A 25,241-nucleotide genomic window follows, 5' to 3' on the forward strand; every position below is an offset into this window, starting at 1 on the left:
CTAAAGTATTCAATATCATCTAAATCACCCTATATGAGTACATGACAATTTTGGAGGTGGTTTTGTCTAAGTGTTGTACTATGTGGGGTTGATATGACATTGATCTCACGTGGCATACTTCTCTCTTTTCTTTTTTTCTCTTACACTCCAGCCCCACATGTCATTTTTCTCATCATCTCTTCATACTTTCTCTCACCTTAGAGGTATACTCTTACCGCTGATGGTGAGGTCATCGGGAGCGTGTTGATATTGAGTGCCTCTCCCACGGCCATACAAGAGAGAGGAAGAGAGATATGAATGACATGTGGAGCCGACGTCATGTCGTAGGCCACAAAACATGCTACATCTAGCAAAATCATTACTAAAAACGTCATAAGGGGCGATTTAGACGGTATTGAATAATTTAAGGGGATATTTGATTTTATATTTAAGAGTCTAATAGGTGAGGGAGTTACGTAGATTTCTCACAAAAATAAATGAAACTGGCCATAGGATAAATAAAAATAACAAAATAAAATCCTATCCAATTTTGAGGAATACATGGATTTGTAAGATGCAACATAATCGATTAAGGGCTAGTCTAATTAGTGCAGAGTCCATTTCATATGGCTAGCCGCCATGGTTTGAGTCATACTAACTTTAGAAATACAAAACTAGGAATATCTTTGGTTATATCTAACCGTTGATGCTGCTCTGTCGAAAAGGTGAAAAGCTTCTATGACCGTGTTCAAAACAACACGACTGTCGCCATTGCAAGCCAAACACTGGGCCCACTTGAGTTCCCCGTTCCGAAGCCAACCCACACGGTCGCGAATCTCGGCGCTCCCGACAGGATCCAACGGTCAGCAGACACGACAATCTCTACCCTCTCTGGTCTCTCCACACCTCGCCTTCCCCCACACGACTCGGCGCGAGGAGTTACCCCTTTCCTCTGCAGGCGCCTCGCCCTCGGCAGAGCTCGAAAACCTAGCCGCCAAATCCATGGCTCGCCGCGGCCGCGACGATGACGACGACGAGGTCGAGGAGGAGGAGGAGGAAGAGGAGGAGGCCTACGACGTGGACGAGGAGGAGGATGAGGAGGACGACTACGAGGAGGAGGCGAGGCGTGGGAAGGCCTCCCGCGGCGGCGGCGGGCGGAAGCGGTCGCGCGAAGACAACTTCATCGACGACTCGGACATCGAGGACGAGGATAAGGACGACGATGGCGGGGGCCGGCCGAGGAAGAAGGGCGGCGGCGGGGTGCGCGGTTTCTTCGACGAGGAGGCCCAGGTCGACGAGGAGGAGGATGAGGAGGAGGAAGGCGAGGGCGAGGACGGTGAGTGTTTGCTCTATTTGATTGCGTGCTGATGCTATGTTTGGGACCTAGGTGGTCTTTCTGTGGTCTTTGTTGAGATCTGAGCCTAATTTGGTTGATTTCCGGAACTGGATTTGGGGAATAAGCCAGATAGTAGCAATTTCGGTGCCACTTTATGCTCTTGATGGGATCCGCACCTTCTACTTTGTATTCATGACTCGGCAGTAGCGCAGGTTGGCGAGAAAAAAGCAGCTAATTTTGATGTCAGTCGCTACTCCAGATCTTAATATTGGTGCTTAATCACGTTTAGATACAGTCATAGAGCTGCACCCAGGTTTTGTTGATTATGCACGAGACAAGACTGGTATCTTTGTGGAGCAGATTGCTAATGGAGCTAAGCCCTGAATAGGGTTCTTGAACTTGTTTTCTACACGTACAGAAGCTCTGATCCTAATTATCTGTACAAGTGAAAATTTGCTTTAAGAGCTTGTTCAAGTTTAAGTTGATCTGATTGCATAAGCTCTCTTTTGTGTAATAGTTATGGTGATTTGGCAGTTCTAAGTTACCAAAAAAATAAAATAAATCTGAACCCTAGTTGGATGATATTGGGCCATTGGGGCAAACTTGATGCTAGGTCCTAAAAACACGCACTTAACTTGGAGACTTGGAATTTTTCTTCAGTCTGATGATTTCAGGCATGACTAAGTTGCCTTCTTGAGAGCATTTGTATGTAGTGCTACTAGATATGGAATTTCTAGGTGTCTAATATGCTTATGTTTGACTAAAGTTCTTTTTTCCCATGAGTGCACTGTGAGAACAAACCTATGTGACTTCTGCATGCGAAGCTACTTGAAAGTGCTGGAAGGAATCAGTTCTAGCCACATAGTTAACTAACCGTATTATTACCTCTTGTGCAATTCAATTAATTAATTTGCATTCTTTCCAATGTTGGGTAAAATGCTTGAGCATATAGCATTATCCTGGGAATATACAGAAGTGATGCTTTAAGCTTGACAAAGCCTTAGCATTGAGTTGAAAATCCATTCGTAAATTGCATTGCAGTTCAAATGATTCAGCCTTATGCAACAAAACAAAATTACGCCCTCTAGAACAAAACTTTTGCCAGAAATCAAATTAAAATTATTTTTCATTGTCTAGTAGGCTGCTTTTGTTCTCATTTTACCCATTGGAATCATCAGGTGTTATTAGATTTTCTTCAAGGATTCACTCAAAACCCTGGAACTCTTCAAATACTCTCTGTGCCAGCATCCATGCCCTGCTACTTGTCAAAAACATATTAAGTCTATACTTATTGCAGTTAGCTTCTCAAACATCCTCCCTCAGTTGATTACTAAACTGCAATATGCATGAGCTGCGTGCGAATCCATACATTACAGGCAAGAGTTATTAATGGTGAAATTGACTATTTTGCTACTTATTGCTATGCGATACTAGTTGTTACGAATAGAAATGAAGCTTGGGTAGAATAGAGATGATGACCATGGATCTCTTCTGGGAAGAACATAATTTCTGTAACTTGGGCAGAGCAAAGTAGAGATTAATTTTGTGAGACATGCTGATGGCTGTTACTGTTAACATTGGGTAGCAACAATGTAAATTTGATGGAGTTTTTTATTCTCTTCCCTTTGGAATCTGCAACTGTTTAAATGGTGAGGTTGGGTTCACTCCATGCATGTTGCTATACTAAGCTACAGTGCCAAGGCCAGGTTTCTAATACATGATATCTGCTCCTTGGCCTTTCTTCAGACTTTATCAATGATGCTGGGGCCGACATTCCTGATGAGGATGTTGTTAGGGGCTCAAGACGCCATTCTATTCCTATGAGGGATGAAGAAGAGGACATTGATGAGATTGAAAGACAAGTACGAGAGAGATATGCAAGATCTACTCACATTGAGTATGGCGAGGAAGCTGCTGAAGTGGAACAGCAAGCTCTCTTACCGTCGGTGAAGGATCCAAAGCTTTGGATGGTGAAATGTGCGGTAGGCTCAAGATTTAGCTTAACTAAACTTCCTGGATGCTTGTTTTGAGCCCTGCTTGAACTTTACTAATGCCTACTTATGACTTCAGATTGGACATGAGAGGGAGACAGCGATTTGTCTGATGCAAAAGTTCATCGATAGGCCAGATCTTCAGATAAAGTCAGTTGTTGCGTTAGATCATCTAAAAAACTATATTTATGTCGAGGCTGAAAAAGAGGCCCATGTCAAGGAGGTAAGCATGTGCTTGACATTTTATTTCTTCTGAATTGAATCCCCTACTAAACTTGGTTTATACAGGCTTGCAAAGGTCTACGAAACATTTACGCCTCAGCAAAAATAACATTAGTTCCGATAAAAGAAATGTCAGATGTCCTCTCTGTTGAGAGCAAGTCTGTTGATCTTTCAAGGGATACCTGGGTCCGAATGAAGCTGGGTGTATATAAAGGTGACCTTGCTAAGGTATGGTCACATTGCTTTTCTTATATATATATATATATTATTTATGTATCTTTCTTCAGATGTTTATGTCATCATATTTTCCAGGTTGTTGATGTTGATAATGTACGCCAAAAAGTAACCGTGAAGCTCATCCCTAGAGTAGATCTACAAGCTTTGGCTAGTAAACTGGTAAGTTTTAACTCATGTTTCTTGAAATCTTGCGCATCTGTTGTATTGATTCCTACCTAGTTTCCTGCATAAAATGATGAGCATAGCTAATTGATTTGTTTTAGTTTTACGCTCTTCTGTTATGTTAACTGCACCCTCTGTTCTGTTTTATCTGATGTTTTAGGATCCATGTAGTCAAAATTCGTAGAATGTGTTACTTTATGTGTTTAAAACTATCTAGATTCACTATATGAAAACTATATCATTAGACAACAACAAAAGTACATCCATATGTTGTATTTTTCTTCACATGCACCGATGTAACCTATATAAAGTTATAAAAATAATGTTCAAACTCATGTCTTTGTGACCATGAGAAGTCGATAACATTAAGTAAAAGATAGCGGAGGGAGTAATAACTACTAATGTCAGAACTAAGATGTCAGGTCCATAATTCGATAAGTGATATAAGAGGGTAAAACATAAATCATATCTAAATTCTGTCTTTCATATTATATTTGCACTCATTTTCATTTTCCCGTCCTCTGGGTCATGCTTTTTCTGAAGCTAAAAACACTTATTTTAAGGATTGTTCTGATTGTCATGATTACTTGTTAGTTTTCTTGTTCTTGATCGAGCTGTTGAGTTAGTTAGCTGATCAGAGTTCCTATGATGATGGATTGATGGATAATTTATTAATTTGTATTTCAGGAAGGGAGGGAGGTTGTAAAGAAGAAAACATTCATCCCGCCACCACGATTCTTCAATATTGACGAGGCGAGGTGACATTCTTCTTTGTCATTTAATTGATCTATTTTTTTTTTCTATTATTGCATGCTAATTTTGTGCAAACAGGGAGATGCGCATTCGTGTGGAACGGAAGCGGGATAAAGACTCCGGGGAGTACTTTGAGATGGTTGATGGTTTACAGTTCAAAGATGGTTTCTTATATAAAACGGTCTCAATAAAATCGATCAGCACACAGAATATTCAGCCAACATTCGATGAACTGGAGAAATTCAAGAAACCTGGCGACGACATGAATGGCGATATGGCTAGCTTGTCCACTCTGTTTGCGAACAGGAAAAAAGGGCACTTCATGAAGGGTGATGCCGTCATTGTTATTAAGGGCGATTTAAAAAATTTGGAGGGGTGGGTTGAGAAAGTAGAAGATGAAACTGTTCACATCAGACCGAAAATATCTGATCTTCCGGTAACCAATTGCAATTTCAGCTATCGTTATTACTATGAAATTTGAACGGCTTACTGTTTGTCTAGTGTTAATGCATTTGTGTGTAACTGCAGAAAACATTAGCCTTCAATGAGAAAGAGCTTTGCAAATATTTCAAGCCTGGAGACCATGTAAAAGTGGTCTCAGGTGTTCAAGAAGGTGCTACTGGCATGGTTGTTAAAGTTGAAGGGCATGTCTTGATCATTTTATCAGACACAACTAAAGAACATGTGAGTAATTGTTTTATCCAGGGTATGCAATATAAATAACTCAAGCTAATTTGTTTGAGATAGTTTATTCTTAACTGTTATGTTGTTGGATGACACAGATCCGTGTGTTTGCGGATCATGTTGTGGAAAGCTCTGAAATTACAACAGGAATTACCCGAATTGGTGATTATGAACTGCATGATCTTGTCCTTTTGGAGTAAGTTTACTGTTCCAATGAACAATAACCTTAGTTCATTTATTGTAATTACCTACCTGAATCTCTTCTAATCCATTTACAGCAACTTGTCATTTGGAGTAATTATAAGGGTGGAAGCTGAAGCATTTCAGGTAATTGCATGATTTTATGACTTGTGATGGGTTATTGAACTTCACACTATATTTACTGAAGTGTATGTTTAGGTTCTGAAAGGAGTTCCAGATAGACCTGAAGTTGTACTTGTAAAATTAAGAGAAATCAAAAGCAAGATTGATCGGCGTGCATCAGCGAAAGATCGTTCAAATAATATTATCTCAGCTAAGGATGTCATACGGGTTGTTGAAGGAGCATGCAAGGTGTGTCCTAGTTCAGTTTTGTTTACTATTTTAATTGGTCTTTTTGGTGTAACCATTTGTTCTGTAAGTTTAATGTATCTATATTCATATTTTGTCAAATTAGGGAAAGCAAGGACCTGTGGAACACATACATAAGGGGATACTGTTTATCTATGACAGGCATCACCTTGAACATGCAGGCTTTATTTGTGCAAAAGCACAATCTTGCCTTCTCATTGGTGGATCAACCGGTGGCCGTCGTGGAAATGTTTGTACTGAACCCTTCTTAATATATAACCTTGGTCAGTCTCTGAGAATTTTTTCACTGTTTGTTTTATCACGCAGGGCATGGATACAGCAGATGCACGGTTTGGTGCTTTGAGATCTCCAGCAAGCATTCTGCAATCTCCAGGAAGGCTGCCTCCAAGAGGTCCTCACATGAATAGTATGATCTTCTTTCGATACTTTCAAGTTCCAACTCTTAAGGCTCATTTTGCCTGGATATGTTTCAATTCAATGTTCTACATTTCTTGAAGCAAGGACAGTCGCTTTGTGTAGCTGTAGCTTATATACTAATATAGCCTTACCATCCGATGCAGATGGTGGAAGGTTTGGAGGAGGTGGTCGTGGTGGTAGAGGGCATGATGCCTTGGTGGGTAAATGTATCAAAATTAAATCCGGTCCTTATAAGGGGTACCGTGGCCGTGTTAAAGAGGTAACTGGTGCACTTGTACGTGTGGAGCTTGATTCATTGATGAAGATTGTTACAGGTGAATCCTTATGGTTATCTGTGCTATGTGACTTCTCACATATTCATGGCTAATATGGCTACAAATAAACAGTTAAGAGGGATGATATTGCTGACACGCCTACAGTTGCAACACCATTCCGGTAATATTTCTTCCACCTTTGGTTTTGGGCAAAAATACTGTTCAATTTGTTTTACTGATATGAGTTGGATTGTATCATCAGTGAACATCGTTATTCATTGGGTGGTGAAACACCGATGCACCCATCTCGTACACCACTTCATCCTTATCAGACCCCAATGCGGGACCCTGGAGGTTTGTTTGCTTTTGTCCTCATATTTATATGTTCATTCATAGATCAAATCTACGTTGTCACTGATTTATTTAGGCGTGTTTGCGTCATTCCTCATATTGCAAGTTGCTGGCCTAGTGTTGAAAGGATACACCTGTTTGTTGATTGCTAAATATTTTGAAGATTTTTTGTTATGGGATTCTTGAAAAGTCACAGCAATGTTTATTGTTGGTTGTTTCGGTACTGGCTGTGTGCGCACAAGCCTGCGTGTTGTCATTTTATCTATTGAAATGAACAAGAGCGCCTAAACAGTGATCTCAAACAATTTTATCAAGCATTCCCTCCTTAGTATACTTGTGCGGAGAAAAGTATGCACTGCTTAGATTCTGGGTGGTGTTCAGCTATGCTAGCTGAATGCTTAGCCAATAACACACTATATGTACCATTCACTCTTAACACTTGTCATTAATTTTGTATGCTTCTGTATGTTTTCCCTCAGACAATAATTTGCCTATTCATTTGATACAGCAACACCAATACATGATGGGATGCGGACTCCTATGCCTAGTCGAGCCTGGGCTCCTATGAGCCCTCCGAGGTTGTACAATTTCTTTAAAATTGATATTTCTGATCCATGTAAATATCCTGGAACTAGGATTAATAAGTGCCTTCGTTGTCTTGTTTTATATTCAACTTAATAGTATCCATCATATGTTATGTTAATTACAACTATATTGGTGATTTACCAGGGATAATTGGGAAGATGGAAATCCTGCTACTTGGGGTAGCAGTCCAGCTTACCAGGTTAGGTTTTGCCAGTCCGATAACTGATCGCCATTTCCTTATTTATTTTTGTAACTTGTTTTGTGCAGATATGTAACTGCCACATTGTATTCTTCTAAAATTTTCAGCCAGGAACACCACCAGCTCGGCCATATGAAGCCCCCACACCTGGATCAGGGTGGGCAAATACTCCAGGAGTTAGCTTCAATGATGCTCCAACTCCTAGGGAGAACTATGGTACTGAAAGCTATTCAAATATTCATTTATTGTACTGTTACAGAGATATGTTATTCGTATTGTGTAAATGGTTTGTTCTAACGCTGTGTTTGCATTCTAACCTCTTCAGCAAATGCCCCAAGTCCATATGTGCCTTCCACACCTGTTGGTCAACCGATGACACCAAATTCTGCCTCATATCTTCCCGGAACACCTGGTGGTCAACCAATGACTCCAGGCAATGTTGGAATGGATATAATGTCCCCCATAATAGGTGTGCTATTGTGTTGCCTTCTGGGTAAGAGCTAAGATGTTGATAAGAACACATCTAATCATATGCCCAAATAACTGCAGGTGGTGAGGGTGATGGTAGCTGGCTGTTGCCAGATGTTTTGGCCAATGTATTGAGGGGAGGTGATGACGGCCCTGGTGTAGTCAGGGAAGTGCTTGCGGTATGTGTGGCACACTGCATGGCTTGGCTAGAAAATTATGTTGTGCCATGTTCGTCTCAAGTTGTGCTCACGTGCATTTGAACTTACAGGATGGATCTTGCCGTGTCGCACTAGGGTCGTCAGGCAATGGTGACATCGTGACAGTCCTTCCAAGCGAGCTCGAGGTCATCAGGCCAAAGAAGGGTGACAGGATCAAGATAATGAATGGCAACTTCCGTGGATTCACGGGAAGACTCATAGGTATAGACGGTTCTGATGGGATCGTGAAACTGGACGACACATACGAAGTTAAGATATTAGATATGGTGATTTTGGCCAAACTGGCGACTTGAGGTGGATGTATATTTTGTAACATGTCCATCATATAACATGTTAATAAAACTTTGTTTACTTAATTCGTTAGTCGTATTTCCAGATTTCTCACAGCTGTTATGACTTGATTATTGCCTGTTTTTGCAATTTGTTGATCTGGGGTTTCAGCTGAGATACGAGATAGCTGTTATGCCTTGATTATTGCTCAGAGTTGTTAAGTTGTGATTGTCACACCCATTCCATATTCTTGGCATTGTCACAGTTTAACTTTGAACTGGCATTTCTTCTATCAATTTACAATTACAATGCTGAATGGAGCGTCTAAAAGATAGGGGGGAAAACACCGTTCATGAAACTGCATTTCGCATGGCGTTATTTACTTTAGGTTTGTAACTTTGTATCCCATCTTTACACAAGAACAAAAATTCCCCACCCTTAAAGAACAATATGTAAACTGTTTCTAAACAGATTAACCTCGAATAATAACAGTAAAAAGCCGTGGCGTCGCGGCTTGTATTCTGCTTCGCTCTCAGTAATTCCTCGTGTCGGTCTCCTCAACCACGTCCTGTCTGCACTGCTGGAACACCTGCAGGATGTTGCGGTAAGGGCTCCTGGGTGACGGCGAGGCGGTGCCGGCGCGGTGGCGCTTGCTGCTCGACGGCCGCGAGTCCGGGCTCTGCAACTCCGCCTCCGACTCCTCCCGCGGCGGCCGCTCCGCCTCCGCCGCGTCCTTCCGCATGGCCTCCAGGAACGACTCCTTGAGCGCCCCATCGATCTGATCAAACAAGCGAAGCGTTTCCCCCTTCAGTTGCGGCCACAGGAAAGAAGAATGCCGTGTGCGGTTCGAACCAAGCGAAGGGGACGGCTCACCGTGATAGGGCAGAACTCCGGCATGGGCCACCCCACCGGGCCGCCGTCGTCGGGGGGCTCTGGCAGGGGCTCCACGGGCGCCATCTCATCCTCCACCTCGTCCCCGCCGTCGTCCACCGCCGCCTCGACCTTATCCTGCACCGGCAAACAAACCCCGAACGGAACCAACAGCGTCAGGCGACCCCGATCGCGCACGCGGAGACGGATGGGAAGAGGGGGAGTTCGGTCCCAAGTACCATGAAGCTCGAGCCGGCCTCCACCATCCGCTCCCCTTTCGGCCTCGCCTCCGAGTCCGGGATCTCTCCTGCGCCTTCCCTTCCGATCGGTGGTAGAAGTGGAGACGACCGCTCCTCTCTTTTTGTGCGCGCTCGCTCCGCGACGCGGTTGAGTTTGAAATGGGGAAGGCGAACGGTCTCGCTTGTTTATGGGGTGCGTGGGGATCTGGGAGGGATTGAGGAAAAGGCAACGGCTACTTTTTAGCCGTGGCAGAAGCTAGCGGGTTTAACGAGGTAGATCCGATTTGGGGACCACGTAAAAGAGTTGGTTTCTCTAACCTAAGATTATCCCCAACCATATTCCCTTCATTTCGTTCCCTTCTTGATTCCCTTCCCCGTTCTCATTCCCTTTATTTTCTCTCATCTCCAACAGTTTCCCTTCGAGGGGAATCGCGAAGGGAACGGAGAGAGAATCCCGTCCTGAAGGGAATGACCCTGAGAATCCCGTCGTGAAGGGAACCGTGAAGGGAATCCGTTGGGAGCGCTGAAAGGAACGGAAATCCCTTCACGACGGGAATCTACCCGTGAAGGGATTCTCTTGGGCATGGTCTTAAACACACGATAACATTGCTGACACATGACAATTTTTACTTGGTTTTACATATTAGCGTGTTGATGCCACACATGTAGTAACATTGTTGAGACATGGATCAACTATCAGTGGCGAAGGGGTCCGTGGAAAGGCCAACTGCAGAGCCATCTGAGACAAGTGGCTTTGCCAAATGTTCTCCAAATTCCTTCGAAGGAAAAAAGAATGGGAGGTGCTAATGCTCAGTCAACTGAAAATGAATGTCTTTACAGTCACGTGATGAAGCGTCGGATTGGCATCCAGCAGAGGATGGGAGAGACCTCGCCGCCGTCATGAGAACACCGCGACATCGCGAGAGCTCGGCCACAAGGGTCGCCGCCGCGAGAGCCCGGCGGGCACCGTCCAAGTCGCCACTCTCTCCCGCCTGTTACAGAGTCTGTTCCAAGCATAAATCACAGAAGAGATCGAGCTGCTGTAGCATCGACTGTAAAGTTGAAAGAAATCAATCGCCTGAGAAATAGGAAGACTGAAAAATTTTTACTGGTAGTTCGAAAACAAGTTGAGATCTGTGCATCAACACATAATTAAGATCGGAAACAAGTTAACATCCACAACCAAAAGTAATTAGGCTCATTTACCGAAGACAGTTCAACCAGTACTGAAAAACCTGAACTAAACTAGATCCATAAAGATGATGAGATTTGAGACTTGAGAGAGATCAGTTAAAAGTAAGTAGGCCGCTAACATGTTAAGCCTCGACCACTTAGCAAACAACTCATATACAAACCCACATAGAAGCTTTCCTAACAAGGAGGCAACGGTGGCCGCTCCATTGGTCATGCACATGCGCCCTGTTACCCATGCCGGTGCTAGAGCTGTCACCCCGCGATGCAGCGACATCTCGCCACCAATTCACAAGAAAGTCCGGCACACCCATCACCCACGTCCATTATATCATTCCGCACCAACACTATAAGTTCTCAATTTTATAATCCTTTATTTCCTTTTTTGAAAGCATATAATTCCCTGGCTCACTTCTTTTGATGTTGTTTATGATGGTGTAGAAAAATAGTACAAGTGTTATGGTCGACTTTTGAAAATTGTTCCCGTGAATCTGATGTTCTAACTCTTGTCTTAGCTTGGAGAATTAGGTCAAATTGCAAATGTTCCATATGTATTAACGTAGTGTGTTTCACCTGCTTCTCGTATAGTATGAAACAATCAGTAGGTACGGAAAATTTTCTTTGCGCTACCACACACCCATTGTATATTGTATTAGACTTGATTTAATTAAAATAGCTTCTCACGCTAAAAGCTAAGGTTTACGATTTTTTTTTCTTTTGCGCTATTGCATGATGCATCGATTAATATTTACATTAAAAGTGAACATTTTTAATAACTTCGAATACACATTCTTTAAATCCTGGCTCCACCATTTGATTACAACATAACTTTTGTTTAAAACTCGCTCCAGTCACAAATAAGTATCGTTTTGAATTGTGTGTAGTCAACCATTTAAATTTTTGGTTACAAATTACTTTTTACGTTTGAGTTTGTATGTTTGAAAATGATACGGGTAGATTTATCTTGAAAAGTATTTTCATAATAATATATTTTTCCTATATTTTATAAATATATTATAATAAAGTTAGAAGTCAAATTTGTGTTCTGGGACAGTATCTATGTCCAAAATAATACTTATCCGTGTCTGTAGCAAGTACTTTTTTCTGAGGGAAGACTGTAGTGAGTATGTATTTTTGCTAGTTGTACGTATCTCCCAAATCAGCCGAGAAGAAAAAGGGCCTACCCTACCCGGCTCCTTCTTGACTCCCTTTACATTACGAATGGCCAAACTTTTCAAACATTTGTCCAGGCGGAAAAACAAACGGGCCTACATGGCAACTTTCATTGACCGGCCCATCACGCTGGGCAGCTAACCAGTAATGGGCCAACTTCACAAGAAAGGCGTCTATGGCCTAGTAGCCAACAACGGGACACCAGTGCCCACAAACATTCGAGGCCCGCCGCATGGCGCGGCCACACGTCCACACCCTGTAGGTAGCGTTGAGTAGAGCTCCAACCGAAACTAGCATGACAAGCTCAAGCTTGATAGAAACTTGACATGCTTGAGCGAGCCTGAGTTGTCGACTGAGCATACAGACATGCTTGAGCTCAGCTCGATTGAAACTCAATTCGGCTTGAGTATGCTGGTTAATAGTTCAAATTTATAAATTATCTTCTCTATTCCTAATCAAACATATAATTTGTTAAATTACTGAATAGAATAAGAGACTTACGAGATTTGTTTAGGCTCGTGAGATTTGAGCTAGACTCAAACTCGGCTCGAATTTTAGACAAGCCAATTTTGAATCGAGTTTTTAACGAAATGAGTTTGAGTACACCGTGAGTATCGAGCTTTTTTACCATCCTACCCTCAGGCCTAGAGATGACAAGGGATCTGGACCTGTCGGGTAGTGCCACTCTATACCTATACCTGTATCAAATAAAAAAGCTTGCTATAATACCCGCACACGGGTACAATATTTCCCCGTACCTATATCCATGTGGGTATCCCTGCCACCGCTTCATTCTCCTTAGCAGATCCACCACTGTCTGCACTTCTCTAGCCCGCCGTCAGAGACTAGCTACTCTGGCTCCCCCATCCACCCACCCATCGGCTTTGCCACCTCCTCTGCATCTTCCTCCCACCCATCTCCGCCTCTACTCCGTCGCCTCCATCCACTCTGACTCATCCCCGGTCAGGTAGGCCTGATTTGTAACAACATAGGGGGCGTGCATGCTGGAGGAGGCGATGGCGGCGACTGTCATTTTGAGCAGGAGAGGGAGGGCTTCGTCTCCTTCTGTGAACAGTGAACTGCCTCCTTGTTGCCTTTCGCCCATTGCTCCACGTCGATTGATCTGCGCAGTGACCGCCCATGATGATCCATGTGGTGGCAACCCTAGTGGCTAAGGCAGATGGCCAAGGCGGCTACGACCAACAGAGTTGGGTGAGGGAGGGCAGGAGCCCAGGAGGGTAAGTGGTGGTGGTGAGCCGATGATGAAGTTTGGTAAGGGTGCTAGGTGGCAGCCATGACAAAGCCTAAGACTGGATTAGGTGGGTGATGTGAGGAAACGAGGATTGAGGCATGAGTGTTACTAGGGTTTTATGGCTTCATGGGCCTTGGGCTAGGTGGGCCGCCAAACTGTAGATCATCTATGATATAGGCCAGATTTGGTAGGAGGTCGGGCCCCATAGGTAAACAATATGGGTACTAGGAGAACGAACCTGCACCTGCTTCACCTGATAGGTGTCAATTTTGCCCGTTAGCAAACCAGCGAGTACGAAATTTGATCAATACCTGACCCCTAATAAAATAATTATCTACCAGGTAGCACGTAACTGGGCCCATTGCAATCCCTACGCAGGCTCATTCTAACGCCGCCTGCTTGATCACCACGGCGGGCGGCAACACGACGTGACTCTCCAGGCGCGAGCTTTCAGACACCGAGAGGCCTACCACAAGAGGGCTGATGGGACAATCTGCATAGCAAGGCAGAGCAGCCTCTCTCTCTCTCTAAAAAAAAAGGCAAGGCAGAGGAGCAGAGGAAGATCTTAACCCAGAGGGAGTATGATGGCCAGGAAGGGTGCGGGCCCCGCTTGCTTGAATCCCCCTCCCGCTAGTGAGTGAGGGCCCACTAAATCTAATGCTGGCTGGCTGGTTGTCCTTAGACGCCCGTTGGCGGCTGGTGCCACTACGAGTTGTGCCACATGTTCATCGGCCCTTAGGAGATGGATGCGTTGTTAGCTGCCTGGTCCAATGCTGTAGTGTACATGGAGCAGTACAGGTGTTCATCCTTTTTTTTTGAGTAAACGGGTTTGTATTCCATAGATGGAACATGAACAGAACAAATCATCATTTACAGAGGAGCCCCATTAGAAGATTGGAATTACAACACAACCCCTGAGAAGATTTCAGCTTTTGTTTTACCTCGACCTACCTAGACATGGCATCGTCTCGCCGAAGCATAACGAAGTACCACACCAAGGAAGGAGCCAGAGACCGATCTCTCCACCGGCGAGGAAGCTTCAAATTTAGAAGCACATGGGACAAGCTATCAGAAATAGGCCTTTGACAATGTTAAAACGCATTGGCATCGTGGTACAACCAACGACTGTACCCTCACCGGATAATGAGCGATCTGGCATCTCCATCTTCATCCTCGATGCAACACGCCACTGCACCATCGCATAACAACGCGAATCTCCAGCTGAACAGAGCGAGGAAACACTCACACACCTCCCAAAATCAACGCCAGAGAGAAGACGACCATCGTCGCCGTCACCAGAGTCGACTCGAAGGAAAAAAACATGGATGGCCGCCATAACGACACCATCAAAGCAAACCTAACAAGCTAACTAGCCTATCTTACTACCAAACCGCTGCACACATACACAGACAAACTTGGTCGATGCTCCCACACCACCACAACCTTCTACTACTTACTGAGCGGGGATGCTGCGCCGAGCCCCGCAGCGCCTCAGCCAGAACCACATGTCGCCGCCGCCAGGACCATGAGAAGATAGAGACCAAGAGCTCAATTATTCAATACCAACAACTAGCCTAAGTACTACTTACCACTAAGAGGATGGGTCCCTCCCCTATTCAGAGACAGAAGAGGGGTCAGATTAGCCTCTGAAACTCTCTCGCCTCTCACAGGACGCGTCGCACGTCCCTCCCGCGTACTGGTGTTCATCCTTGACCTTCAGCGTGCCACGAAATCCAACGGCTCGGAATCGACAGGGCACTTCTAGCCGTTGACTTCGACACGACGTCGTTGTGTTCTTGTGTGTATAGACGAAACCAAAAACAAACAAAAAATCATTTGCTGGCAGTGACGCTGCTCTGAACCTGAAGCACTCGGCCAAGGCTTTGACATGACGCCAGCTCCTTACTGACGATGTCCATCTGTGCAAGCACTCGGCCGTCACTGAAGAACGTATGTACCCAGTCCACTACTTGCTGCAAGTTGCAGTGATATCCTGGGCTACATGCCAAGGCTTCTTTCATCACTGTTCGCAGGAGCAGACACCACGGCTCGCAAGCAAGCTTTTTTCTTCTCTCACTCGCCACAGCTCGAGAAAAAAAAAAGCACACGTTCTCTTCGGCAATGTGGCCGAGCGGTATTTATCCACCGGCCGTGCCGTTTTGCCAAAAGCGAGGATGGGTGTTGGGAGTACAGGGATGGGCAGCCGGAAGCGGCAAGAATATCGATCCCCTTCGCCTCCCTTCCCCGCTGCCGCGTTCTGCGAACCCGGGCGTCTAGATCTGCTTCCCGAAACGCCCAATCGGTGACGGCAACGTCTCGGCCGGCGTCGTGCTGTACCGTGTAAGCGGCGCAGATACAGCCGGCCGAAAGGATATTTTTGTCCATCACCGTCTCGTCGCAGTGTTTTACCTTGGTTGCGTATCCTTTGCTTCGTTGCTTGCAAGGGAAAGCACGGTTTGAGGGTTTTGGTTGGGCTAGGTTTTTTTCGAAAGTTAATTTTAAAAGTCGTTGTTGAAAAATTATTTATAGAAAATATATATTTGAATTGGTTTTTGATGCGGATGAAATATCTAATATATATAACACCTCTTAGAATATCATCCCTTAAAAATTACAAAAGCTCATCCATTCCCGTTTTGACTTATAAGAATAATGACAGTTTTTGCTAGCTTTATTTCTCAGAAGTTATTTACAGATGCGCATTGGTTGGTTTATTTTTTGCATCTCAATAGACATTTACAGAAACGAAATATTTAATTCAGTTTTTTTGCTTTTGAGTAGCAGAAACCAATAGAAGCTAAATTAAACATGCCCTGAGCCGCATTGGTTGTTGCTGTCGATAGAATGGGGATGGAGACTTGCAGCTTCACTGTTAAAAGGTCAATGCGTGTCAAATGCATGCTCATACATTTTACCGTCGTTGTCTTGTCTAATATAACCCGGAACAACGACACATCATTGCAATATCACCTAGCTATTCACCTGTTCGCAGCAGAATCTCCTTGTGTTGGGGACTTTTACCTATGTGCGCTTGTGGTTTATTTCAGCTATGGTATTAAATGCTAAATCTTAGTATGTTGTGCCCTTCGTTATCTTATTTATTCATCTATGTTTTTAATAAAACTTTCTACGTCGATATCTAATATGTCGAATTGAGTTGTTTGTCGTGTTGTCTACTAAACAAAAAACACATATGAGCAATAATATGGTAGGACCTCGCGCACTTATCTTAAGACATTTTATTTTTGTCATAAGAATTGTATACACTTCATAATTTGAAATTGTAAGCACCAAAAACATTAGTCCAATGGGACCAATGATATAAGTTATTGAAGCCATAAGTGTGTAAGATGGTGTTAATAAAAGAAAACGTGTAATAGCTCAATACTAGTACAAGCAAAAGATCATAATATCATACTAAGCTGTGCAAACAAATATACAAGCGAGGTGTGAACTGCTTGAAAAAATATTTTTGATATAGTGTTTGACAACCATTAATAATTTTGTTTCCACACGGCCAATTAGTGGATTTCATGTATTTATTTTAGTAGTTGTGTAATTGGAAATGTACAAGCTGAAAACGAAATCTTCAAGCTGATACTTTATCATAAATAGGTTCAATCTCAAATCTTGTTTCGATTTGAAGATAATAACTTATAGGCAGATAAATTAAATCAAACCATATCTTGTTTAATATGTAAGATGCAAATGGCATGGATCTATTATGTAGTAAGGATATATATATTTCTCACTTCGACAATTCGTTTGCCAATAACTCACACGCAAGAACCAATAATCATATGGAGTTAAGGAACTGCAAGGAGGAGCACTGGTTTGTAGTACATGGAGGGAGAAATATTCTTCCATATATCCTTCTGCTATAGTATATTTTTCGCTGATCATAATTTTTTAGCCCGCATGAGGCACCAAAATATGTTCTCTGGGCAATCATTTTAACCAACAGCCACCACAAAATACAAACGTACAAATTATTTTGGAACAATTGTAAATTTGCAACTGTTTTGAACCGTTATTGCAAACTTGTCACTAAAAAATTACAAAAATACCACCAGAACTGTCATTCAAATGGCATTCTTGCAACAAATAAAAAACCAGTGGCAAATTTGCAAAAGCCTCAATTATTTTCATCATTTTTTAGATGCAAGACTGGTAAATTTGACTGCACACTTGGAAATGATGGATCTTGATCTTGATGGCATGCTGTCTGGGATACAAAACATGCATAAAAACCGATCAATTTTCCAAGGAGATAGGAACTAAAAAGTAATATTAACCATTTCATATAGATGAACATATATGGTATGTGGCCAAATGTCTATTACAATTAAATTTAAATGAGTATAATGTCAAACTAACATTCTGTTCCATTCTATATATGATCGATCATATCTATCCATCACGATGCTCACATTGATATGCTGTTGGATATGCATACAAAAATAGTAGCACAGTTATTGTACAACTTGCTAACTTTAGAGTATAAATATGGTGTTATATATTGGTTACTCCTCCCTAGTATGAAAACCAGATTCCCACATTAGCTGGTAGCATAATTAGCAGACAATTAATGCCACATTAAATGGATACTAAAGTATGGAAAAATTCATTAGCATGATATGTGCGGAGTCGTTTAAATGTGGATGGAGAGAAGAAAAGGAATTCAAACCCAATAAGCCAACTTGACCAAATCATGTTTCTATTCGCATCGAAATCCAACATAATCAGCTACTACTATTTTGAGAACTATACTCGATATATTCTGTTGTCAGTATGCAAGTTTACGTTCGGCGGCAACCATCCATCACCAATTGTAAATAGAGATGTGAAGGAAAACAAAAGACCAACAATGTAATATTTTGATAATTCTTTCTTCGATATGCACATTGTAAGTTCCGAATATAAGATCCATAAGATACAGGAACAACATCACGTCTATCGCAAAATTATTATTTTTGCATAATTAGACCAGCCATCCTGCACAAATGAATATAGTGTCGTGAAGGGAAATAGAAATCCGGTAACACTAATATTTAATAATCCATTTTTTCTAATACGCACAGTGCAAATCCCAAAACTAGGTTCTATCTGTACATAAGAAACATCGTGTGCGGTACCAAAACTACAAAATTAAGTTACTGATCAACTGTCCAACATGAATGAAATAAAAATGCAAAGGAAAACTAAAGATCAATAATGTGACACTCTACTAATCATTTATCCGATTTGCACGTTATAAATTCCAAACTCTGTTGTACTAACACAGAAGAACAATCACGGGCATCATAAAACTACAAAATTATGTTAACTGAATAGCCATAACACGAGTAAAGTAGAGATGGAAAGGGAAACAGAGGTCGCTACTATAGCATTTTAATAAATCCTTTTGTCATCGATTCACACCTTATAAATCGATAACCTGGTTCTATTAATACAAACATCGTGTTCTGTCATGAAACTGGGAATATATGTTGCATAAATTAGACAATGCACAAACGGAAATAGATATGTATAGGTAATATAATATTGATGCCATGACTCTTTAGTAATCCTTCTCTAATTCACACGCTGTAGATTCCAATACCCGCTTGTACTAACACATCATCAGGAACATCACGCGCTATCATAACGCAAAAAAATTACGTTATAAATACGCACTAAACATTAGTATTCATTTCTCCGATACAGGCGTTATAAATTCTAAAACCTCGTTCTATTAATACTATGAAACATTATATGAATTAGCCTGCCTGTTGTTGATCATTAGAAAGTCCAAATTCAATCAAGATAGTAGCAGATGAATCACTTGATCGATCCACATTATATACTTTCAAGTGTCAGAGTCTAAGTGGTATCACATAGTACCACCATATCATCCATGGACAGAAGTTCAGAAAGAAAAACATTGCAGGCCTTCCCGCAAGAAAATAAATAAATGCAGGCAGGCGTGGAGTAGTTTGCGGGTGCAGAGGGAGGAATCTGATGAGGAAATGCGGCATGCAGACCCGACCCGATTGGCCTTAAATGGCTCCAGCTGTTCCCATCCAAACCCAACAGAGCGACTGTAGAGAGAGAAAGAGAGTGGTCATGGCCTCAGCGAGTGCCCCTGCGGCCCTGCGCTGCTTAAAAACCTCGGCCCTTGATTCGCTCGCACTGGTTACTACTGCTACTGATAGTATACACCACCCTCTCTCTCTCTCTACCAGAGCAGGAGGAAGCAAGATTGGCAAGAACAGTTCATAGACCAAGGAGCGGGAGAGAGACACACTGACAGAGTGAGAAAGTGTAACCGTTGGAGTGGAAACGGAGAGAGGAGAGGAGAGATAAGCGCGAGCAAGAAAGGAAACAAGGTGGAAGCAGAGGGGGAATGGCGTGAAGCATGGCTGGATCCAAGATTTCGCGAGATCTTTCCTATTCTACGACGTTGATCTGGAGTTGGGAGGTTACCACCACGGCGTTGCCTTGCTCCTGCTCATCGTGTATAAATAGGAGCGGGGAGCGAGGCCACAGCGCAGTACAGAGATCCCTCCTCCACCTACAGCTGTAGAGCGAGCGAGCGAGCGAGAGAGGTTGGTAGGTGGGTGGCTAGCCAGGCGGCAATGGATTTCGGCGACGAACCTGAGGGCTCCGACAGCCAGCAGCGGCGGAAGCGGTACCACCGCCACACCCCTCGCCAGATTCAGCAGCTCGAGGCGTACGCTCCTCTCTCTTGCTTTTGTTTTTCTTTCTTTGTGTCGCTTGTGGTGTTGTTCATAGCGGCGTCGTCGTCGTCGTCGTGGTCGATGGAATGTAATGGTGTTCGTGCAGGATGTTCAAGGAATGCCCGCACCCCGACGAGAACCAGCGGGCGGCGCTGAGCCGGGAGCTCGGCCTGGAGCCGCGCCAGATCAAGTTCTGGTTCCAGAACCGCCGCACCCAGATGAAGGTACGAATTGTCTCGAGTTCCCTTGATTTTTTTTTCACGAGGTTGCCGTGTTCCATTTCGATCTTTTCTCGGCTTGTTTTTGACGGATTCTTGATGGACGACGCGCTTGTGTGTTTGTGCGTGGATGGTGTTGCAGGCGCAGCACGAGCGCGCGGACAACTGCTTCCTGCGCGCGGAGAACGACAAGATCCGGTGCGAGAACATCACCATGCGCGAGGCGCTCAAGAACATCATCTGCCCCACCTGCGGCGGCCCGCCCGTCGCCGAGGACTTCTTCGACGAGCAGAAGCTCCGCATGGAGAACGCCCGCCTCAAGGAAGAGGTAATAATTACGAGTTATAACTAACAAGGCGCTGTTTCCGGCGACCTCCTCGCCGGCCTGTGTACGTATATGCTGTTTATGTCTACATCTCTGATGTTCGTCTTGGGTGCCAACCTGATGCGCGCAGCTGGACCGCGTATCGAGCATCACGTCCAAGTACCTCGGCCGGCCGTTCACGCAGATGCCGCCGATGCCGACCATGTCCATCTCGTCGCTGGACTTGTCCGTCGGCGGGCTGGGCGGGCCGGCGCTCGGCGGCCCGTCGCTGGACCTCGACCTCCTCAGCGGTTGCTCGTCGGGGATGTCGTTCCAGATGCCGGCGCCCGTGACGGAAATGGAGCGGCCCATGATGGCCGAGATGGCGGCGCGGGCCATGGACGAGCTCATCCGGCTCGCGCAGGCCGGCGAGCACGTCTGGGTCAAGGGTGCGCCCAGCGACGGGCAGGAGACGCTCAACGTCGCCACCTATGACAGCCTCTTCGCCAAGCCCGGCGGCGCGTTCCGCCCGCCCGACGTCAACGTCGAGGGGTCCAGGGACTCGGGGCTCGTGTTCACGAGCGCCGTCGCTCTCGTCGACGTCTTCATGGACACGGTATAGTCATCCCCCTTCGTCTTCTAGTGGCGTGCTTCAGTGTTCTCGCGTCCATGGCGCGTCGTGCCGATGAATAATTGCTGATGTCGTTGCAGAACAAGTGGATGGAGTTCTTCCCTGGCATCGTGTCCAGGGCGCACACCGTCGATGTCCTCGTGAACGGCTTGGGCGGGAGGAGCGAGTCCTTGATCATGGTAATGCCATTGAATCCTTGGATAAAATAATTCTTGTTGTCATTGGGAGATTCTAATGACGTCGTGTGGTCGCGCAGATGTATGAGGAGCTGCACATCATGACGCCGGTCGTCCCGACGCGCGAGTTCAGCTTCCTCCGCTACTGCAAGCAGATCGAGCAGGGCCTGTGGGCCATCGCCGACGTCTCCCTGGAGGGGCAGCGCGACGCCCACTACGGTGGGCAGTCGCGCTCCCTCCGGCTCCCGTCGGGGTGCCTCATCGCCGACATGTCCAATGGCTACTCCAAGGTCACGCGGTTCATGAGCTGCTCATGCCCCTGAGCTGTTTGCTTCACGTGCACATGCATTGCCCTGTGCTGCGCTACTGCTGCAATGGTGGCCCTGACGCGACACGTTCTTGCAGGTGACCTGGGTCGAACACATGGAGATGGAGCAGATGCTTCCGATCAACGTACTCTTCCGCAACCTCGTGCTGAGCGGCGCCGCGTTCGGGGCTCACCGGTGGCTCGCCGCGCTGCAGCGCGCGTGCGAGCGCTTCGCGTCCCTCGCCTCGCTCGGCGTGCCGCACCACGACCCCGCCGGAGGTACAAATGCCAAGCATTCCGTTCATGTAATCCATGCATAAACCTGAGTATGTTGGCTCACTCGTTCTTGTGGTTGCCAGTGACGCCGGAGGGGAAGCAGAGCATGATGAAGCTGTCGCAGCGGATGGTGAGCAGCTTCTGCGCGAGCCTGAGCTCGTCGCCGCTGCAGCGGTGGACGCTGCTCTCCGGCACCACCGACGTGAGCGTCCGCGTCTCCACGAACCGCAGCTCCGACCCGGGCCAGCCCAACGGCGTCGTCCTCAGCGCCGCCACCTCCATCTGGCTGCCCGTCCCCTGCGACCACGTATTCGCCTTCGTCCGCGACGAGAACGCGCGCTCCCAGGTACGCCCTCCCGTCCGTCCGGAATCCGGACATCGTCATTTAACACTCGAGGCCTTGATGTCATCACAACGTCTCACCGTGTCACTCACGCCTTGATGTTGCCTTGCCATTGCTGCTGCCGCAGTGGGACGTCCTGTCGCACGGCAATCAGGTTCAGGAGGTGTCGCGCATCCCCAACGGCTCCAATCCCGGCAACTGCATCTCCTTGCTAAGAGTGAGCAATCAATCAATCAATCTCTTAATCATTTTGATGTGCCGTTGATGATCTTGATGATGGTGGTGGTGGTGTGCTTGTCGCTGCAGGGGCTGAACTCGAGCCAGAACAGTATGCTGATCCTGCAGGAGAGCTGCACGGACGCGTCGGGGTCACTGGTGGTGTACTCGCCGATCGACATCCCGGCGGCGAACGTGGTGATGAGCGGCGAGGACCCGTCGAGCATCCCGCTGCTGCCGTCGGGCTTCGCCATCCTGCCGGACGGCCGGCCAGGGTCGTCCAGCGCGGGCCCGTCCAGCAGCGCCGGCCCGCTCGTGTCCCCGCCGGGCTGCGTTGTCACCGTCGCGTTCCAGATCCTTGTCAGCAGCCTGCCGTCCTCCAGGCTCAACGCCGAGTCCATCGCCACAGTCAACAGCCTCATCGGCACCACCGTGCAGCAGATCAAGGCCGCCCTCCACTGCCCCGGCCATTGATCATGATTCATCATCTCATCACCTTGCCTCACCTCACCTCGCCAAGCCATTTGCCGCCACCGCCGCCGCCTCAGTGACTGACGAGAGTTAGTTGGCCCGTTGAATGCTCGCATTCATGGACTCCACCGGCCGCTGCTCCCGAAGCTGACGGCAACTCTCTCTCTCTCTCTCTCTCTCTCTCTCTCTCTCTCTCTCTCTCTCTCTCTCTCTCTCTCTCTCTCTCTCTCTCTCTCTCTCCATCAACCCATCATCCATGATCCATCACCACCATAACAACTCTTTCTTTAGATTCGGTGTCTTTTTCTTTTTGTTTCCCTTAAATTTGCAGGATTCGTCGAGTTTTTCTTAGGCATTCGTGCGCCAGGATCGAAGGTTTTGAGACCGAGGGAGTCAAGAACGCACCATGCTACCTTGTCCCTTTCCTCTCGCTGCAACCATTTTTTCCACACTTCTTCCCAACCCCCCTCTCTCTCCTCCATCCTTGTCATCTCGCGATTGTCGCCGGTGCCGCAGCAGAGGATGAATGGTTCGGGTATTGACTTCTGTCCATTAATGTAAAGCCTTCAATAATGAACATTCATTTCGATTATAAATGGAAAGGGAAAAAAAAGTTCTGGTAAAAGCTGTGTGATGCGTTCATGCCCCCTGCTTCCTTTTCCGGTTCATGATGTATTACTGGAGTGGTCGTTGCTCCCTGTGCGTGTCGTATCGCTGTCTGTCGTCGCCAGCAACGGCCCCAGCGCCTGCCTCTTCTTGTCAAGAAATCGACTTGTGACGCGCTGCGTCGTCCGTCATGGCGGCGGCGGCGGACGTGCGATTCAAGTGCCCGCAGTCGTAAGTGGGTGTCACACATCACCGGCCGTGCTAATTCCCAGCGACGGCCGCTTTAATACGGTGGTTGGCTGGGCCGGCCGCCAGCATCCAGGATCAAGGCTTGGTGGAAAACTGGCAATAGTCACAAGGCGGCAGTGGTGCGACCAGCCGCGGATCGTAGGAGACCAGGAGGTAGACGGGCGATAAAGCATGTCGCCAATGGCAATTAGGTGGTGGTGATGGATCAAGGACCGTAGACGACACTGAAGACGAGGAAGGACGCCGAAAGCAGCAATGGAGACGATGGCGCAGCAATGTAGGAGGGAAATACAACTCCTTTGTGCACCTATGTTCTATCTTAGACCGTTCATCTCTCTCACGGGATATCTATCTATCTATCAATTGATTCTTTTATTTATTTTATAATATTTTCACATATTACTTTAACATAAATTTCAACATAAATAAATAATTTTGATAAGCTATATGTCTGTATACCCTAGTGGAATTTTCGTGTTGCAACGTACGAGGGGTTTTGAGAGCCGGGACAGCAGCACATGGGGGTGTGGTGGTATGGGTAGTGAGTGGGTTCCAGCAATCCGGTATCTAGGTTTTGAGATAGTCCAGAGCAAGAGAAAAATGTATAGACTACTCAATTAATGCTTAAAAGAAAGGTCTGACCTATCACACAAATTTGTGCAGCATACTAGGTCTCAACCATAGCTTTTTTATCATACTCCGCCCCGCATCCGCACTTTGCCGCGGATCTAGGCTCAGGCTAGACTGCCCATGCAGGCAAATAGGATTGGAGCAGACGGCGAGTTTTAAGCCCCCGCCCTCGCCTCCCCACTTCCCTTTACTGTGCCATTGATGCACGATTGTTGCGCCGCCACCACAATATTTTCCTATAGACGTCACTTGTTGATGCGCCAGGTTGCCCTATCGCTTGCCGCCCAGTCACCTCCGACCCAAGAGCGAGTCCTGACCTACTCTAGATCACTGCTGTAGAAGCACCACTGCCGCCTTCGCTTGCACACACACATTCATCGCCATCCACGACCTCTCACATACTGCTGCTCACACAGGCAACAAAGACTCTCTGCATCAACCGGAGGAGCAGCTAGCTCAAGATGGCATCATCAATATATACGCGTTTTTTAGTAACCCAAGTAGGTTTCAGTGTAAGAAATCAAGTTGAAATATAACTTAGTTTATATGTGATGGGTGATTGATAAGATTGTCAATTTGGTTTGTTGAGTTTTGGATTACTTGAGCTTGGTTTGAGCATTTTGATTATGGACTAACTGGAGTTGGAGTTAGAGAAATGCGTTTGCTTATCTCAT

At 45.7% G+C, this 25,241-nt stretch overlaps 3 protein-coding genes across 4 annotated transcripts; 2 read left to right on the forward strand and 1 right to left on the reverse strand.

The window, feature by feature from the left end:
- The first annotated feature begins 880 nt into the window (after window positions 1-880).
- LOC133930662 (putative transcription elongation factor SPT5 homolog 1) lies at window positions 881-8,782 on the forward strand. Of its 2 annotated transcripts, none has more exons than XM_062377356.1 (22): window positions 881-1,315; window positions 3,062-3,297; window positions 3,386-3,529; window positions 3,595-3,756; window positions 3,841-3,924; window positions 4,615-4,685; window positions 4,759-5,116; window positions 5,209-5,364; window positions 5,463-5,560; window positions 5,643-5,691; window positions 5,764-5,916; window positions 6,020-6,163; window positions 6,241-6,340; window positions 6,495-6,665; window positions 6,738-6,786; window positions 6,868-6,959; window positions 7,465-7,534; window positions 7,686-7,740; window positions 7,848-7,956; window positions 8,066-8,209; window positions 8,290-8,387; window positions 8,477-8,782. In XM_062377356.1, the coding sequence occupies exons 1-22, from the start codon at window positions 982-984 to the stop codon at window positions 8,717-8,719; spliced, it is 3,120 nt and encodes a 1,039-aa protein (XP_062233340.1). In that variant the 5' UTR covers window positions 881-981; the 3' UTR covers window positions 8,720-8,782. The 2 variants fall into 2 exon arrangements, with proteins under 2 accessions (XP_062233340.1, XP_062233341.1); XM_062377357.1 differs by having other exon boundaries at window positions 6,241-6,325.
- A 196-nt stretch (window positions 8,783-8,978) lies between these two features.
- LOC133930663 (uncharacterized) lies at window positions 8,979-10,001 on the reverse strand. The gene is made up of 3 exons (XM_062377358.1): window positions 9,806-10,001; window positions 9,570-9,704; window positions 8,979-9,474 (listed from the first exon to the last, which is right to left on the reverse strand). Exons 1-3 carry the CDS (start codon window positions 9,830-9,832, stop codon window positions 9,229-9,231), a joined length of 408 nt encoding a protein of 135 aa, XP_062233342.1. The 5' UTR covers window positions 9,833-10,001; the 3' UTR covers window positions 8,979-9,228.
- A 9,559-nt stretch (window positions 10,002-19,560) lies between these two features.
- Window positions 19,561-23,695, forward strand: LOC133930665 (homeobox-leucine zipper protein ROC8-like). Its single transcript, XM_062377359.1, has 10 exons — window positions 19,561-20,133; window positions 20,247-20,364; window positions 20,501-20,686; window positions 20,814-21,278; window positions 21,374-21,472; window positions 21,550-21,759; window positions 21,875-22,055; window positions 22,136-22,398; window positions 22,523-22,612; window positions 22,702-23,695. The coding sequence occupies exons 1-10, from the start codon at window positions 20,039-20,041 to the stop codon at window positions 23,083-23,085; spliced, it is 2,091 nt and encodes a 696-aa protein (XP_062233343.1). The 5' UTR covers window positions 19,561-20,038; the 3' UTR covers window positions 23,086-23,695.
- The last annotated feature ends 1,546 nt before the right edge of the window (window positions 23,696-25,241 follow it).

Source organism: Phragmites australis, chromosome 10, assembly GCF_958298935.1.
Source record: "Phragmites australis chromosome 10, lpPhrAust1.1, whole genome shotgun sequence".
NCBI classification, from domain to species: domain Eukaryota; kingdom Viridiplantae; phylum Streptophyta; class Magnoliopsida; order Poales; family Poaceae; genus Phragmites; species Phragmites australis.

Excerpts from the sequence above, each read along its gene's own strand:
- LOC133930665 (XM_062377359.1), top strand. The coding sequence starts at position 20,039 with ATGGATTTCGGCGACGAACCTGAGGGCTCCGACAGCCAGCAGCGGCGG. Across the intron at positions 21,473-21,549 it reads GGAGCGAGTCCTTGATCATG|ATGTATGAGGAGCTGCACAT; the intron begins GTAATGCCATTG and ends GTGGTCGCGCAG. Across the intron at positions 22,056-22,135 it reads GCACCACGACCCCGCCGGAG|TGACGCCGGAGGGGAAGCAG; the intron begins GTACAAATGCCA and ends TGTGGTTGCCAG.
- LOC133930663 (XM_062377358.1), bottom strand. The coding sequence starts at position 9,832 with ATGGTGGAGGCCGGCTCGAGCTTCATG. Across the intron at positions 9,705-9,805 it reads AGGCCGGCTCGAGCTTCATG|GATAAGGTCGAGGCGGCGGT; the intron begins GTACTTGGGACC and ends TTGCCGGTGCAG. Across the intron at positions 9,475-9,569 it reads CGGAGTTCTGCCCTATCACG|ATCGATGGGGCGCTCAAGGA; the intron begins GTGAGCCGTCCC and ends TTGTTTGATCAG.
- LOC133930662 (XM_062377356.1), top strand. The coding sequence starts at position 982 with ATGGCTCGCCGCGGCCGCGACGATGACGACGACGAGGTCGAGGAGGAG. Across the intron at positions 3,298-3,385 it reads TTTGGATGGTGAAATGTGCG|ATTGGACATGAGAGGGAGAC; the intron begins GTAGGCTCAAGA and ends TTATGACTTCAG. Across the intron at positions 3,530-3,594 it reads AAGAGGCCCATGTCAAGGAG|GCTTGCAAAGGTCTACGAAA; the intron begins GTAAGCATGTGC and ends TGGTTTATACAG.